The 15,373-nt window shown below is 40.5% G+C and overlaps 1 protein-coding gene across 1 annotated transcript in view; it reads right to left on the bottom strand.

Annotated features, from left to right (window-relative positions):
* Positions 1–15,133, bottom strand: part of sned1 (sushi, nidogen and EGF-like domains 1) — a 38,606-nt gene extending 23,473 nt beyond the window's left edge. Inside the window, exons 1-11 of the mRNA XM_039691667.2 lie at positions 14,653–15,133; positions 8,313–8,600; positions 6,525–6,665; positions 6,236–6,398; positions 6,036–6,161; positions 5,599–5,712; positions 4,053–4,166; positions 3,371–3,484; positions 2,971–3,021; positions 1,390–1,497; positions 69–161 (exon numbers count right to left, since the gene is read on the bottom strand). Of these exons, the coding sequence (XP_039547601.2) occupies positions 69–161; positions 1,390–1,497; positions 2,971–3,021; positions 3,371–3,484; positions 4,053–4,166; positions 5,599–5,712; positions 6,036–6,161; positions 6,236–6,398; positions 6,525–6,665; positions 8,313–8,600; positions 14,653–14,862 (1,522 nt within the window). The 5' untranslated portion in view covers positions 14,863–15,133. The remainder of the gene's footprint in view (positions 1–68; positions 162–1,389; positions 1,498–2,970; positions 3,022–3,370; positions 3,485–4,052; positions 4,167–5,598; positions 5,713–6,035; positions 6,162–6,235; positions 6,399–6,524; positions 6,666–8,312; positions 8,601–14,652) is intronic.
* Between the last annotated feature and the right edge of the window lie 240 nt (positions 15,134–15,373).

Raw genomic sequence — 15,373 nt, 5'->3', positions numbered from 1 at the left:
TCATCATGGAAATTGAGTTTTGAGTCTATGAAAAATCTATTTTGCATTTGTTTGCAGTTAATACATACCAAACTGACAGTAGAGTCCAGTGAAGCCTGTCGGACATTCACAGGTGCCATTCACATCAACACAAACTCCTCCGTTCTGACAGGGACACTCCTCTGTAGGGATTTAAATGTGAAGCAGAGAGAAAGAGGCAGATCAAAATACTTTTGGAAGGAGCTCAGCATAGTTTTCACTTTTCTGGCTAAGTAAACATTCTATTCAAAAATATGTTGCTCTCTATTCACATCAGTCAAATTGGCACAAATAGTGTTCTGTAGTGGGATTTGTTGTACAGTTTTTTGATATAAACTTGTTTCTTGAGTGCAGTTTTTCCCTCACATTTTATAGTGTGCTGAACGACTGTAAGTCAGTATTCTGTACAGCTTTTCCACACTGGAAGACTTTTTATTTTCTTCTTCCCGCAGTAATTGCAGCATTGGATCAAAGTTGCTGTATCACTGGTAAATTGCTTCCTTTTGAAGTCCAGGGAGCTTGTGTGAGGGTGTTATTTTTCTGATAATATGGTAACATGGTTTTGATCAAAATGTAGGACCCTTGGGGCAATTAATAGGTTGTTAATCGCTGGAGCCATTTTCATTTGTTGTCTTTAAGGTCGGTGTCTTTGATCTCTGTGCCCCATTAGACACTCCTGTGTTCTCCCCTTCTCTTTCTGAGCGGACTGCACAACTTTTTCCACTACGCATTCCAAGTGAGCCGGGCAGGAAGGTATTCTGGAGATTTAGGAGAGTCTATGTAAGCATCAATAGTTATTTCAGCTCCAAGGGGAATAGGGTGAATTTGCTGCAGGTCACAAATTAAAGTGCTTTTAAATCTTGGGGGACAAAGTGTGCAGTCACGTGAACCTAGTAGCAGGGACACTGACTGACAAGGTACAACTAAATGAGATAAAGCAGAAGATGAGGATGTTGTACCTCATGTCATCTTCATAACCCAAGTCTTTGTAATTTTGTGGTTGGGTGTCAGAGCGTCCAAACACATCTCACCTGCTTTGTTGCAAGGAAATGAATTCCAAACATTAGGACTGTCTCATAAAACAGAGGCCCTTTTAAGTCTAGACAAGAGCCCTTCCTCTTGTTGGTAAAGTAGTAAAAAGTGCCATAAAGTAATTATTTACAACATCAAGCAACTTGCTGCGAGGTCTGAGCAGTAAACTGGGTGAGGCTGTGTAGGTTTGGATAATTATGCTCATCCATCAAGGCTGCATAGTCTTCCTCAGGGCAGTGCTTCAAATTCCTGTGGGATAGTGATGTCTGCCATGTTCTTCCTCAGTGCCATATTCCTGCCCAATTAGCTACTGTGCATTAAAGTCTGACAGTACTGTACCTTCACAATCATCACCATAGTAACCGGGGATGCACGTGCAGTTGTAGTTTCCAGAGCCAATGTATTCGCAGATTTGACGTTTTTCACAACTCTCTCCATCACAGGGAACTGTAAGTGAAATATTACATGTGTGATGTTTAAAGAAAGTGATTAAAGGGTCATTCACACCAAGAACAATAAATATAAAGATAATTATATTGGCGTCCACACAAATGCACACTATCTTTCTGTTTATTCTAAGCATGTTGCAGTTTTGAGCTCTTTAAATCAGGATGGATTCTGATTGGCTCTCAATGTATTTTTTTCTCTTTCAACAGCTGGAAAAAAAATGTTCTGAAAGTAAGTTCCAACAATACCATTTCTTGGGGATGTTAATGTTACAGTTGTGGTGTGTACTCTGCCATTCTTTTATATTTAGATTTTTTTTAGAACGATATCTTTAATTTTATCTTTATAGTAGGGCTGGGAATTGATACATTTTTTTTTTTATAATTAATCGCGCAATTTTCTGTGAATAATCACAATTAATCGTTTTTTTCACCTAAGCTTGTAATCATCAATATTTAAATGTAGAATCACCTAATTAAATTAAACAACACAAAAGTATTTCAAATAATATTGGCTCTTTAAAAAATGGCAGAGAGACTCAAACGGGTGCAGTAATTTTTATTTGTTCCAAAATCAGCGTGAGCACCTGTTTGAGACTCTCTGCCATTTATTAAGGAGCCAAGGGCTGCATCAGTGAAAACTTACTCCGCTCACCAAGGGTGCAAATTTTAGATTTGCTGCTTTTCGGAATTAGCCGCTAGCTTGAAGGTCTCCAAACATCTTGTGAACTGTAAACAGACTCTCCTCAGAACCAAAGAGTAGTTGTTCCCATCAAATAAGTGGAACTTTGCTTTTAAATGGCATGTTAAAGACGAATTGCTTCTACTGTATGTCGTTTGAGTTCAGCTTTGCAAATCTTTGTTTTGTCAAACACGCCATCAGGCAACTTTTTAAAGGGTTAGTTCACCCAAAAATGAAAACTCTGTCAGTATTTACTCACCCTCATGTTGTTCCAAACCTCTATGTGTTTATTTGTTCTGCTGAACACAAAGGACGATATTTGGAAGAATGTTTTAATCAAACAGATCTCATTCCCCATTGACTACCATAGTAGGAAAAAATACATATGGTAGTCAATGGGGAATGAGATCTGTTTAATTAAAACATTCTTCCAAATATCTTCCTTTGTGTTCAGCAGAACAAATAAACACATAGAGGTTTGGAACAACATGAGGGTGAGTAAATACTGACAGAATTTTCATTTTTGGGTGAACAAACCCTTTAAATGCAAACATTCCTCCTAAAACTCCATCTTTGACAGGGTGACTTGGTTCGGCACACTCAAAATAGCAGCCGCAACAGGAAGTCATTAAAACGAGGTGCTGCGTCAATTGCATTTTTTATGTGTTAAACATCTCAAATTAATCGCAAAGATTAACGCATTCATCCCATAGCCCTTCAAAGTTATCATTCTTGGTGTGAATAGGCCTTAAGAGATTAACCTTAGCAGGAACTTGAAGAACACTTACTTACCTGTCTGATTTGCAGCATCGGTCGTAGAGGAATTTTCCATGACAACTAACACTGTTTTAAGGGAAAATAAATTTTCAGCCTGATCTAGTACATGAACAATAAATTAGAAAAATGTTCAATTAGTCAGACACGTGGTCTGAATCCATAGTTATTTTAGAGCATTCCCTTTTCTTTATTAATTTCTCTTTTTTCAATTTCTTTGTGTTGATTCCAGTTGGAAAATGTTACAGCAGGCCAAATATAAAGGGGAAAGTAGATGACTGGCTGTGTAAACATCTTCTATGATGAAACCATATTTCCCATATTGCAAAGGGGAACAAAAACAAAGACTGGATATTGTGTTGCGGCTGGCATTTATAAAGTAAGATGGTGGGTTGAACTCAAGAGCGAAAAAGCACACCTGTCTCACAGTGGCTTCCAGTGAAGTTTGCCGTACAGGTGCAGGTATAGTTATTCAGCAGGTCTTCACACGTACCTCCATTCAAACATGGCATGGGTGCACATTCATTAATGTCTGGATTCAAAAAACACAAGATTCATTTGTCAGTGCAGATACAGATACTGGAACAGCTTGGTTTGGACTGTATCAATATCTTAAGATGTATAAAAGTTCATGCAGGTTTATGGTTTCATTGGCCAGGTGTCTAGCATTAACAATAATCTGGTCTCATGTAGAAACAAGGGTTCAAGATACGCAAAGGTCAGCGGTTTAGTTTCCAAAGTACTTCCAAACTGGGCTTGTCATCAATAACCACCATTGTGAGAAGCCCAATTTGTTAAGCAGGGGGAATCATGTCAGTGCTTTTTCCTAAAAAAGTCAGATCGAAGTTTGCTTAGAGAACTTGGGATATTTGGAACATAAAACCTGACCCAATATGAAAACACAGGAAAAGAAATCAAAGTAACTGATAATATAATTCCATTTACTAGCTGCCCTTAAAAGTATTGGCCTATAGCAGTCTTCATGCAGTCAGATAAAACCATCTGTCAAATGAATAAGTGTGGGCCTAATGTGGAAAAAAGGAAATGTTCCCTGGGGAAAGCTGTGGCCTTTCAGTGACACTCCCAAGATCTGTACTCACCTGACTCGCATAGGAACCCAGTATAACCTGCTTGGCATACGCAGGTGAAGTTGCCGACACCATCTATGCACTGTGCTCCATTAAGGCATGGGGTCTCTTGGCACTCATCTATGTCTGCAGGCAATAAACACAGACACACACACACACACACACACACACACACTGAATATTTATTCAGCTGATTAATATATCCTCCACACCGTTCCCCTCACTCTGAAACTATGCACTTCTGGCTGTGAAAGGTATTAGAGGTTTGATACATCTCTGCAGGCTGGACTGTGGGAACGAGGAGGAGGTTCAAGCCAAGGGAGGAGGGAGGACAAAGTCAGTTAGGAGAGAGGCCACAGCACGGAAAGAAGAGCTTACTACGTTCAAAAATCGCATCCTTTTCACTCGCTATTTTAGACCTCATTGGCCAACTTTTTGAGAAGAGCCTGCATTGGACGTGGGAGAAATGCAAGTTTCTTGTTGATTATAGGAGCAATACCATGAAGTTTGGTAACACTTTATAATAACTACACGCTAATAATCATTAGTTAAGCATGAGTAAACCATTAATTCATCATTCATAAAGCATTAATAGACATTAATAAGCAGTTCATAAATACAGCTATAAATGCTTTCTTCTTGATTTAAAAGCATATCTATAATTTGTTTAATAATTGTATTTTCATCCTTTATTAATGATCAATTTGTCATTTCTAAATGAAGAATTGCATTTTTTATGAACCAGTTATTTAAGAGTTTTCAGTGGTTCATACGATTACTTAGAGCGAGTAAGTAAATGATTAATAAACTATTTAAATGTACATTCATACATCTTATTATTCAGACATATAGTGATGGTAACTTAATGTGTTAATAAATGCTTTATTAACATGTATTAATGCTGTAATTAAGGGTTAATTTGGGCAGTTATAAAGCATTTAGTAGTGGTCAGTTAACTATGTTCGTGAGCTCATCTAAAGTGAGGACTAGTCATGCCATGTAAAGCATTTTTAAAGGCTGTTAAATATTTCTATGTGCTGTATCACTGCGTTGTGTTTGTTACATTTTACTGTTTAGAAGATTGACGAGTCTTTAAATCACCTTTATAAATGCTTTACAAAGCATGAATAGTCCTCACTTTAGATTAGGTCACAAAAATAGTTAACTAACCACTACTAAATGCTTTATAACTACCTGTATTCAATACATATACTTACACTTTCTAAGCGATCTTATGAATGACTGACAACTCTTAAACAACTGGTTTGTAAAAAATGCTATACTTCATTTAGAAATTATTAATTGATCATTAACAAAGTATGAAAATACAATCATTAAACGCATTATAGATATGCTTATAAATCAAGAAAAAACATGTATAGCTGTATTTATAAACTGCATATTAATGTCTATTAATGTTTTATAAATGATGAATTAACTGTTTACTCATGCTTAACTAATGATTAATAGTGTGCAGTTATTATAAAGTGTTACCTGAAGTTTTTGTGCGATGAACGTGATTAGCGTGCAATGCATAATTGAAGAATCAGGCATTTACCTATCTCACATGTTGTCCCTGTGAATCCCAGTGGACACATGCAGATGAAGTGGTTGATTTTGTCCATACATGTGCCTCCATTCTGACAGGGGTATGAGGAGCACTCATCAACCTCTATCAAAACACAGAAAAAGAACGACAAATATGACATGTGACTTTTATTAGACGCGCACACAAGAATGAAAACCTTAGGGAATCCTAAGTCCAGGGGGTGGAGGAAAGGGTAATGAATTGACCACAGCAAAACGTTGGACTGACTCTACTGTATGCGTATTACATACAGATGTGACCAGGGGAAATTCTCTCCCTCAGGTTGTCCCCCTGGCTTGAAGGGTGGAATTCTGCTTTTACAAGTTGAGTTTCTCTTTCCTGGCAAGAACGAACAAATAGGATGAGTACGGGTTGTTAGTGATGGAAGGATTTCATCATTCCTTTACCTATCTGGCACGTGCGTCCAGTGAAGCCAGCTAAGCACGAGCAAGTGAAGGAGGGATTTCCCGTGATGCAGTCGTCAATGCAACGGCCACCATTTTGACAGGGCCTTAAGTTAGCACAGACCAAAGCTGAGGACAATAGAAAAGAGTCTGAGCAGACTTATATCTTGTCCATAATGTTTTCTAATTTGCTGGTGGTGTACCTGAGTCATTGCAGCCACCCACTTGCACCTGAGAGTCATCAATACGAAAGACCCAACGACCAGGATAGCCCACATTCGTGGTGGTTTCAACTTCAACAATGTCATCTGTCCGAGAGCCTGGGATGTTGAAATAGCGCCTCCCATCGCCAGCATTAAAACCTGCCTAGGAAGAGAGTGGAAGAGTGGGAGAGTTCTCTCAGAGTGGATTCTTTCATAATTTAATTTCACTACAGTAATTTCAGTCAAGATTAACATCCACGATACTGAAAAGTAAAGGCAATGACCTTACCTGTGCAGCTATGCCCCCCAAGCCTGCAAGGTCACCACCACTAGTAGCATGCATCCCTGTTGTCCAGGTGATATTGTGGTACTGGAAGATGGTGAAGGAAAGCTCACCATCTGTGATAAGAACTACTTGAAATGTATTGACCTTTAGAATAGAGCAGATGGCAAGTCAGTTGCCACAACCAGTATGTAATTGTTTTTTTATTTTTTTTTTAACGTTAGCTTAGGGTTTCTTAAAGGAGTAGTTCACTTTAAAAAAAAAACTTTTGCTGATGATTTACTCACCCCCATGTCATCCAAGATGTTCATGTCTTTCTTTCTTCAGTCGAAAAGAAATTAAGGTTTTTGATGAAAACATTCCAGGATTTTTCTCCATATAATGCACTTTAATGGGAACCAAACAGTTCAAGGTCCAAAAGACACTTTAGCTACTTTCACACAGCGTGTTGATCCGGGAAATTGCCGGGAAATTGCCAGAACGCCTTCTGTGTGAACGCAAACACAACCCGGGATTGATACTGGCATCGATGCCGGGTTGGGGACCTAGTAACATTTCCGAAAATCAGTCCCCGGAACGCGCGCTGTGTGAACAAAAGCCAGGACCAATGCCGTAAGGGGTGTGTCATAGTGATAACGATCGTGCCATCGCGCGACTCTGTTGTTCTTAGAAGAACGTTTGTGTTCGTCGTCAACAAAGAAAGGATGAACAAATGTCTGCAAACTGGAATGAAGCAGAGACCAGGAGCTCCTCACTATCCGCGCTGAAGCGGAGATTGTTCTCCAGCTGTGGCTTGGTATGTGCGTGTACATTTTTTCTATGCGTGCGTTACACGTCTTGTCCTGGCGTCATGTGTCTTTCCGGGATATTTACGGGTTGTGTGTGAACGCACTCACAGATCCCGGAAAATCACTGGCAGTGTGAATGAACCGAAAATCAAACAATCCCAGGACAAATGCCGGGCCACATTATCCGTGTATTTTCCAGAATCTCTGTGTGAAAGGGGTTTCAGTACAAACTGCAAACTGTTCAAAGGGCTTTAAACGATTCCAGACAATGAATAAGGATATTATCAAGCGAAACGATCGCTCAATTAAAAAAACAAGACAAAGTTTAAGTTTTATAAGCTTAAATGGTCGCCTTGCTCTGTTCTGTGATGCGCGTTCGTGACTCCTGTTCAAACTCGTTCATCAAAATGAACAAATCTTTTTCCGAGTCAATTCATTCATTTCGTTCGTTGAATGAACCAAATGACACGAAAAAAGATTAGTTCATTTTGATAAACGAGTTCGAACAGGAGAGTCACGAACACGCATCACAGAACAGAGCAAAAACTTTTTTTTAAATGAGCGATCGTTTCGCTTGATAAGAGCCTTATTCATCGTCTGGAATCGTTTAAAGCCCTCTGAACAGTTTGCAGTTTGCACCGAAACTGTCTTTTGGACCTTGTTTGGTTACCTGTAAGTGCATTATATGGAAAAAAATCCTGAAATGTTTTCATCAAAAACATTAATTTCTTTTTGACTGAAGAAAGAAAGACATGGACATCTTGGATGACATGTGGGTGAGTAAATTATCAGCAAAAGTTTTTTTTTTTCTTTAAGTGAACTACTCCTTTAACTCTGGCCCATGAGATTCACTGTCCTGAAGAGTTTAATTTTGACCGGGGTTGGAGCTAAATTCTACTGGATAGTGGACCTTGAGGGCCAGAGTTAAGAAACTCTGCTAGATGGTCTTCTAGAGAAAACAAATGCTGCATTGATATTGTTAGTTTAAAGAACATGAACTTGGTACCGGAGTAGTTGAGTTGCCACCAAAAAACGTGACTTGATGCCAGGTAGCAATCAGAACCCATGTGGTGACGAACATAGGGAACTCGGGGAAGTAATGATTAGCGTCTGCAGTGGCTCTTCTCAGGATAGCAGGATCTTTGCTATCTCGATAAAAGACTTTTCCTCCCCTCCGGTTGTCTACATCTGCCCAGAACGGGGCCACCACCCTGCGGTCTCCAGCAATAGGGAATGCCACAGGGGTGAACTGGGAGACCTCCCTCAGGAATGACACCAGGCCATTGTTGTTGACCTAGAAGACACGGGGAAAAAAGAACAAGTGCAAGCTCTGGGTTAACAGACTCGGCACACAAAGCTTCCTTCAGCTCACCTTCCTGGGACTCATTCCCAGATTCCACTGCTGAAGCTTTACCACACCATGAGCTGCATGTTTGGACATTAACATTCTGAGTTGCACAAATAACATATTTCATCTCAATTAAATTCTTTCCACACTCAAGTATACCTGACGACAGAGGCTGGGTTAGTTCACTCAGGAGTGCAGCAGAGTCAAGAAATCATAGACCAACAGAAATCAAACGATTTTACAAGGACTTTTTTTCCAAGCCGGAAAACTTCAAACCATCAAAAACTCAGTTTCTTGTAGTGACTCTTGGAGTAGATATTGCGAAAGGCCTGGAAGAGTCATCTGATGGCTATGATGTATGGAACATGCTGACTGGGGATAAGCGGAGACAAGCTGAGGTGTCCAGCAGTGTGTTGACACTCGAGAGTGAGCAGTAGCATTGCAGGATGAAAGAGTGAGGCAGGCTCCAGTGACAGATGTATCCTTTCCCCATCAGGGAACAGACAGCTGCCTTGTTCCACCAGACATCCACGTCTTGCAGCTGAGAAAACCGGAGTACTGTTCAGACACGTATACACACTCCGACACACCTGCCCTGGCTCATGTCTACTAGAAGTGGTTTTAGAGGGTGAGGCCCTAATAACTGCCTCAAAAGAAACCACAGAGCCCAACACTTGCTTAGCTGACCACTGGCTTTGCTCTGTTGACTGTGTCTACTCCTGTGATGAATGTCCTGCCAAGCGGACATAGAAGAAACCTTAAAGCAATCACAGGGCCACAGTGTTACCAAACTGATATGAATATCAAAGCAAATTCACTAAACAGGCAAATTGGTGTCTGTGAAATTTTGAAGTTTCCTCCAGTGGAAATTGGACATTTGAACTGTGACTCACCTAAACTGTTCTCTGATTTCTATTAGAGAAATACTACCGGTCAGCTCTCTGCGCCATATCATATTATCACAGCACAGAGCTACAATGAGAGAGTGTGTCGAACATATGCTAGTCAGTTTGCACCTGCTTAGACACACTCCTCTCCAGGTGTTCGCCCTCTAATGCCAACTATCCTGTCCCTTAATTTCCCTCATCTGCACCCAACTCTGGCAGCAGCAACAGCAACAAAGGCAATGTCAGACACATGGCCTTTTTTCTCCCCTCCCCATGCGTATGGAAACCATAATTCTGAGGCCTTTGCTGTAAAAACAGTAGAGGAAGTTTTGTTTGGCCTGACTCGGGTGCTTGGTTAATTGGCCGACCGCAGTCTTCCCCTTTCTGCATCAGCGTGCTATGGCAAGAGTGTGGTTAACGTGGAGTAGCAGAGTGAAGCCTGTAGGGCCACAACTCTGGGGTCATTGAGAGGAGCCCTGTGAGAGAAGGAGAATGAAAGAAAAGACAAAGAGTGAGATGCAGGAGAGATGGAAAAGATGAAGGAATGGGAAGTGCAGGCACAGTTCACTGACAGATACAAACCCTTGACAGGAACCAAAGTGTGATTTAGTGTAAATGTTTCACAAATGACCAAAACACTTGAGAATGGGCTGCAGCACTAAACCACTGCATGCTAATGATATAAGCAGCAAACTGGGAAAAGAGAGTTGTATAGCCAATAGGGACAGCAGTGTTTTGACCGGTGCAGGCACTGGAGAGGTAGCAACAGTGTGTGGAGGTAATGAATGGAAATTGCTTACCTTGCTGCTAAATTAGCTGCGGAAATCTCACTAAGCACTACATTAGCGATTAATCTCTGGTGCTGTAATATGTGCTGGCTTTTGTTCTGATCTTTTTGTAGCATCTGGAAGAGGTTAAATTAGCTGCTTTTCCTCCATGTCCTGGTATCTTAATAAAAGTACTGTAGGATGGAGTAGTTGGATCTAACCCCAGACTAAAGGTGAATAAAGGCAATCATATCTTGTGGGATGTAAAATTAATATACATCAAAATAATTTAAAGGAAATAAACTGAATTTGTATTGCTCTTTTTTATATTTATTTTTACGTCTATGCCGTGCAACCTACGCTATCTCACGACCAATTCGTACGAATTCCATGAATGATTAAAAAGTGTCTAATTCGTACGACCTCCCTCGTACAAATTTGTACGATTTGTCTAAACCCATGTGATGGGTAGGTTTAGGGGCGGGGTAAGGGGTAGGTCAATCGTACGAATTCATACGAATTGGCCAATTCGTAAAATATGTACGATTTAGCAAAATCGTACCAATTCGTACGAGTGAGGTCGTATGAATTGTTACGAATTAGCCACTTTTTAATCATTCGCCGAATTCGTACGATTTGGTCGTGAGATCGGGTAGGTGCAGCTCCTGCAACCATGTTATTTATTTTTATATTCTTCACTGGATATACTGTATCAACGATTTTCATGGGCTGATTTTCATTTTAATCACCTGGTAAAAAGGATGCTTCATAAAAAAAAGTGCCCAGCTTGGAAAAAAACATTGAACCTTAACACACGCACTTTTAATAGCATTTCCTAGAAATTTGAGGAAAAAACTGTAAAGGGGTATATATTTGTATGATTGTCCTTGGCTCCTCTTTCTCCAGGTCCTTGTGTGGCTATCGTGGGTTTCTTTATCATGACTGTCAGTCCACAGAATGCCAAACCATGACCCTTTTGCATGGCACTGCACTCATTCATATCTTAATAGTAATATACAAAGATGTTCACTATTCTTGGGAAAATAACTGAATCTCAGTTTAGAAAAAAAAAAAAAAATCAGTGGCTTCCCCAATTGAATTGAGTCCAAATATTTAGCTCAAATCTTATCATAACATATGACTTATCTTGACATAAAGCATTACACACTAAGCTACTCAGTTCCTAACATAATCACACATATGACCTTGCATACTCACCTATTTGAGCTACTTAAGTGAAAAGGAGGAGGAGCAAAAAGCATAGAGAGAAAAAGAGATAAAGAGAAAATCCCTAAAGGTTGAAAATTGCCTCTCTAGTTGCGCAAACATGAAGTGTTATAGTGCTGAGGATGAGCTTTAGCAGATGTGCTCTCAGTGTGCCGTGAAACCTCAAATCTTTCTGTCCCCATCATTTTCCCTCTTCTGTTTTGACTCAACTATTGTATGAACAATTCTATGCCTAATACAATTATAAACATCCATTTTATAGCTTCCCATACAAACAACTTGTTGGGAGGTATCGGTTTCTTGACTTGAGGTCCCCAAAACTCCACCATGGTGTTCTGTTCACCATCAAAACTTACACCAGTTTCATTCACAATCATTTTAAGCTTTCTGTTCTCTACATTTGTTGTGGACTTCCATGTTTCCTCTCTAGCCTTGGATCTCATCCTCTCTGCTCTTCATCCCAGTTGTTCATAAGGTTAGTTAATTGAGAGTCTGCGTTGTTTGGCATCCCTGAGACACTTTACAGATGCATCTGGGTTCTGTTAAAGGGATCTCTCCTTTCTTCACTAGAGCAGCTGGACAGGTCCAGTGGGAAGACCCCCGAACTTGTTATCTGAGGCTGAAGAAGAGTAGGAGTGAGAAGAAGAGTGAGGGTAAATGAGGGGAGAGAGGAGAGGTCACAGCTACATGTGAAATCTCTCAGACCCAAAATGGACAGCATTGTGGAACAAGAAAATTGACATTTTGGACAATTCTCAGTTTCTTAAGGATCATGCAGAGAGGACATGTCGACCAGGCACTTGGAGGCACTGGATGGAAAAGAACTTGCCGCCATAATTCTCGGCAATGAGGCTTGAATGTAGATGACTGAGGAGTTTATATTTATGTTATGTAATATATAGCAGAACAGATACTGTGAAAAAGCTGTCCACTTGTATTGAATTAGTCCAGCAATTTTAATACATTTTATCGGCCCTACAAAAGAGTTAAGAATTAGTTTTGTGAATAAAGCTTCATTTCAAAGCCTAGAACAAAGTTCATTCATTCATTCATTCATTCATTCATTCATTCATTCATTCATTCATTCATTCATTCATTCATTCACAGCCCTGCAAACTTATTGTCATGCCTAATACACTCTCAGAAAAAAAGGTACAAAAGCTGTCACTGGGGCTGTACCTTTTCAAAAGGTACACTTTTGTACCCAAAGGCTGCATATTGGTACCTTAGTGGTACGTATTATCACCTAAAATGTCCATATTAGCACCTAAAATGTACACATTAACACTTAAAATGTACATTAGCACCTAAAATGTACATATTAACACTTAAAATGTATGTATTAACACCTAAAATGTACATATTAGAACCTAAAATGTACATATTAGAACCTAAATTGTTCATATCAACACTTAAAATGTACATATTAGCACCTGAAATGGACAAAAGTTTACCTTTTGAAAAGGTACAGCCCCAGTGACAGCTTTTGTACCTTCTTTCTGAGAGTGTAGAGTTGAATTGGACACAGGAATGTAATTATCAAGAAATGGACAAAACCCTGTTATCCCTGTCAGTAGAAAATATACTAAATACACTGCCTTGAAGCTGAAGCAGAGATCAGTATTTTTGTGTCACAGTTATAGGATTATAAATAATATTACAATTATTGTGAAGGGGGAGTGAATGAGAAAATGTGAGAAAGATGACTGGGGGTGGATAGAGAGGGAAAGTCAGAAGGTGAAACATGCAATAGCAGGCAGTACTGATCCTTCTTTTTGCTTTAGGAAAGCTCCTACAGTAATACCCTGAGACAACTCTCAAGAACCACCTCTAATTGTTTGGTTCAAGAGCTTTTCTGTTTTTCCAAGCCCAGAAGGCTTGGAATGCCCTTCCGGAAGAAATTATCCATGAGGATCTGCCCTCTGAAATCTCACCTGTTCAAATGCAGCTCTCTTTTGGAAGAGATCAACATGTGGCTATGGCATGCAATAAAGCTGAAGTGTAATTGATTCTGTTCAAGCAGCTCGAGTGCATTACAGAAATCTTGACCGCAATTTTAATGCTGTCGCATGCCTCAATGCACCGGTGACTTGCAAAATCTTTTTCAGATCGACCTGGAGTTACCTCCCAGTTTGTACTCGGTGCACCCTTTCTGTAGTTACCACCCATTACTGTACCTTCAGTCCTCTTCTGATCAAACTGAACTAATCTAATTTTTGATCTTCACTGCTATCCACAGCAGGTCTTATCTTGTCTCCAATTCACATTAATATTTACATTGCGCTCTGAGATACGAGATACTTCTCAGGGTAGCTATAGACAACCCTGCACTATTTCAGCAAGCTGCATTTGCCAGAACACGAATCTAAGTGACTTCATGACTTTAAAATAGGAAACACAATATTAGCCTTCAAAGTTGTGAGGGCACTTGTTTGAATGACATGTAGTGGCTGGGTGGGAGAACGGTTCTCTGGCATGTCCGCTGTGTGTCAGTTGTCCGCTGCATTGGGATTGTGATCTCATTCATCCAGACCACTCTGGAAACGTAGCCTCTGTTGCTGTGGTACCTCGGCCAGGCTGGGCAGGTTGTTGGAGATGGAAATATGGTAGTAAAGACGGGTGCTCAGGGTGGGGCAACGTATTTTGGGAGGCAGAACGACTGGGATGCTGCATCAAAACAGATGGTATTAATTTACAAGGATGGAGCTTCCCCTTCGGAGGCTGAGAAGCTTACATGACACAGATCAAAGTCCATCTCGCACAACCAAATGCAGGACGCAACTATGATCAAAGCACCGAGATCTGTCAGAGCACTCGCCACACTCGTTTTCTCTCTCTGGTCACACTTGGAGTTTCTTCTCTCTCCCTCACTCTCTCAAACCACAGTTTATGCAGATGTGTTGCAGCCGCAATATAGACTGTCATCTTTTTACTAAAAACCATCCAGTAGCTCAGTCACTGTGTAGGACCAAATGTAACGTAAAAACTTTTATGGTCCAAAGGCTCATTTTCCAAACCAATACACAATACACATACACAAACCAATTAAGCCACTGAATGAAAGAACTAGTTCTCCTGCACAACACTAACACACATACAAATACAATCTGTACTCACATAGAGTCCGGTGTGCCGTTCTCCGAAGAAAGGGAAAGCCACGGAAATTGCTATCAGTCCTGATCCCCCATCATCTTGCTCGATGGTCTGGGAGTCACCTTCATCCAGCCCAAAAGGGTAGAACTCCTCCAGAGGTACAGCAGCCTCCATCCCATGAAGCAAAATAAGAAGCAAACACATGGAGAGCACTGGTCTCCTCAGCCACCCCATGACCTTGTCTGCACAGGGATGGAGAGGAGAGGACTAGGATCCTGGACACTCAGAGAGGGCAACAGGACAACTCCAATCACCAGTGCCAATGATACTCTCCTTGTCTTTCTTCTCCCTGTTTCTGTAAATGTTCCTCTTTTTGGTTTCTAATTCCACTCTTTGTTTCCTCTCAGATCTGCTCTGAGCCCTGGTACTTGGACTGTTGGTCTAAGACAAGGGGGTAGATTCCTTGCATTCTGTGTGCTGCTGGGTGCTCAAGAGCTGCCGTGCTCCGTGCCGCTCACGGAAATGAACAGAGTGAGAGAGAGAGAAAAAGAAGGAGAGGGAGCAGAGTGATTCGGCTCTATTTTTTTTTTTTTTTTTTTTTACAATCCAGTGACTTGGTCCCTGATGGTTAGTTTAGAAATATCCTCAATAAAACCTCTATTCTGCCTGCCAAAGGAGTTCTTTCAGACCCAGCCCCACCCCCCCAGGGATTCACTACCTTGCATGATTAAGAACTCTCATCCAA

The sequence above is a fragment of the Pimephales promelas genome, chromosome 8, assembly GCF_988280905.1.
Source record: "Pimephales promelas chromosome 8, fPimPro1.hap1.1, whole genome shotgun sequence".
Lineage (NCBI taxonomy): Eukaryota > Metazoa > Chordata > Actinopteri > Cypriniformes > Leuciscidae > Pimephales > Pimephales promelas.
The sequence above is the reverse complement of the archived record's forward strand: the minus strand, read 5'-3'. Positions and strand labels throughout refer to the sequence as shown.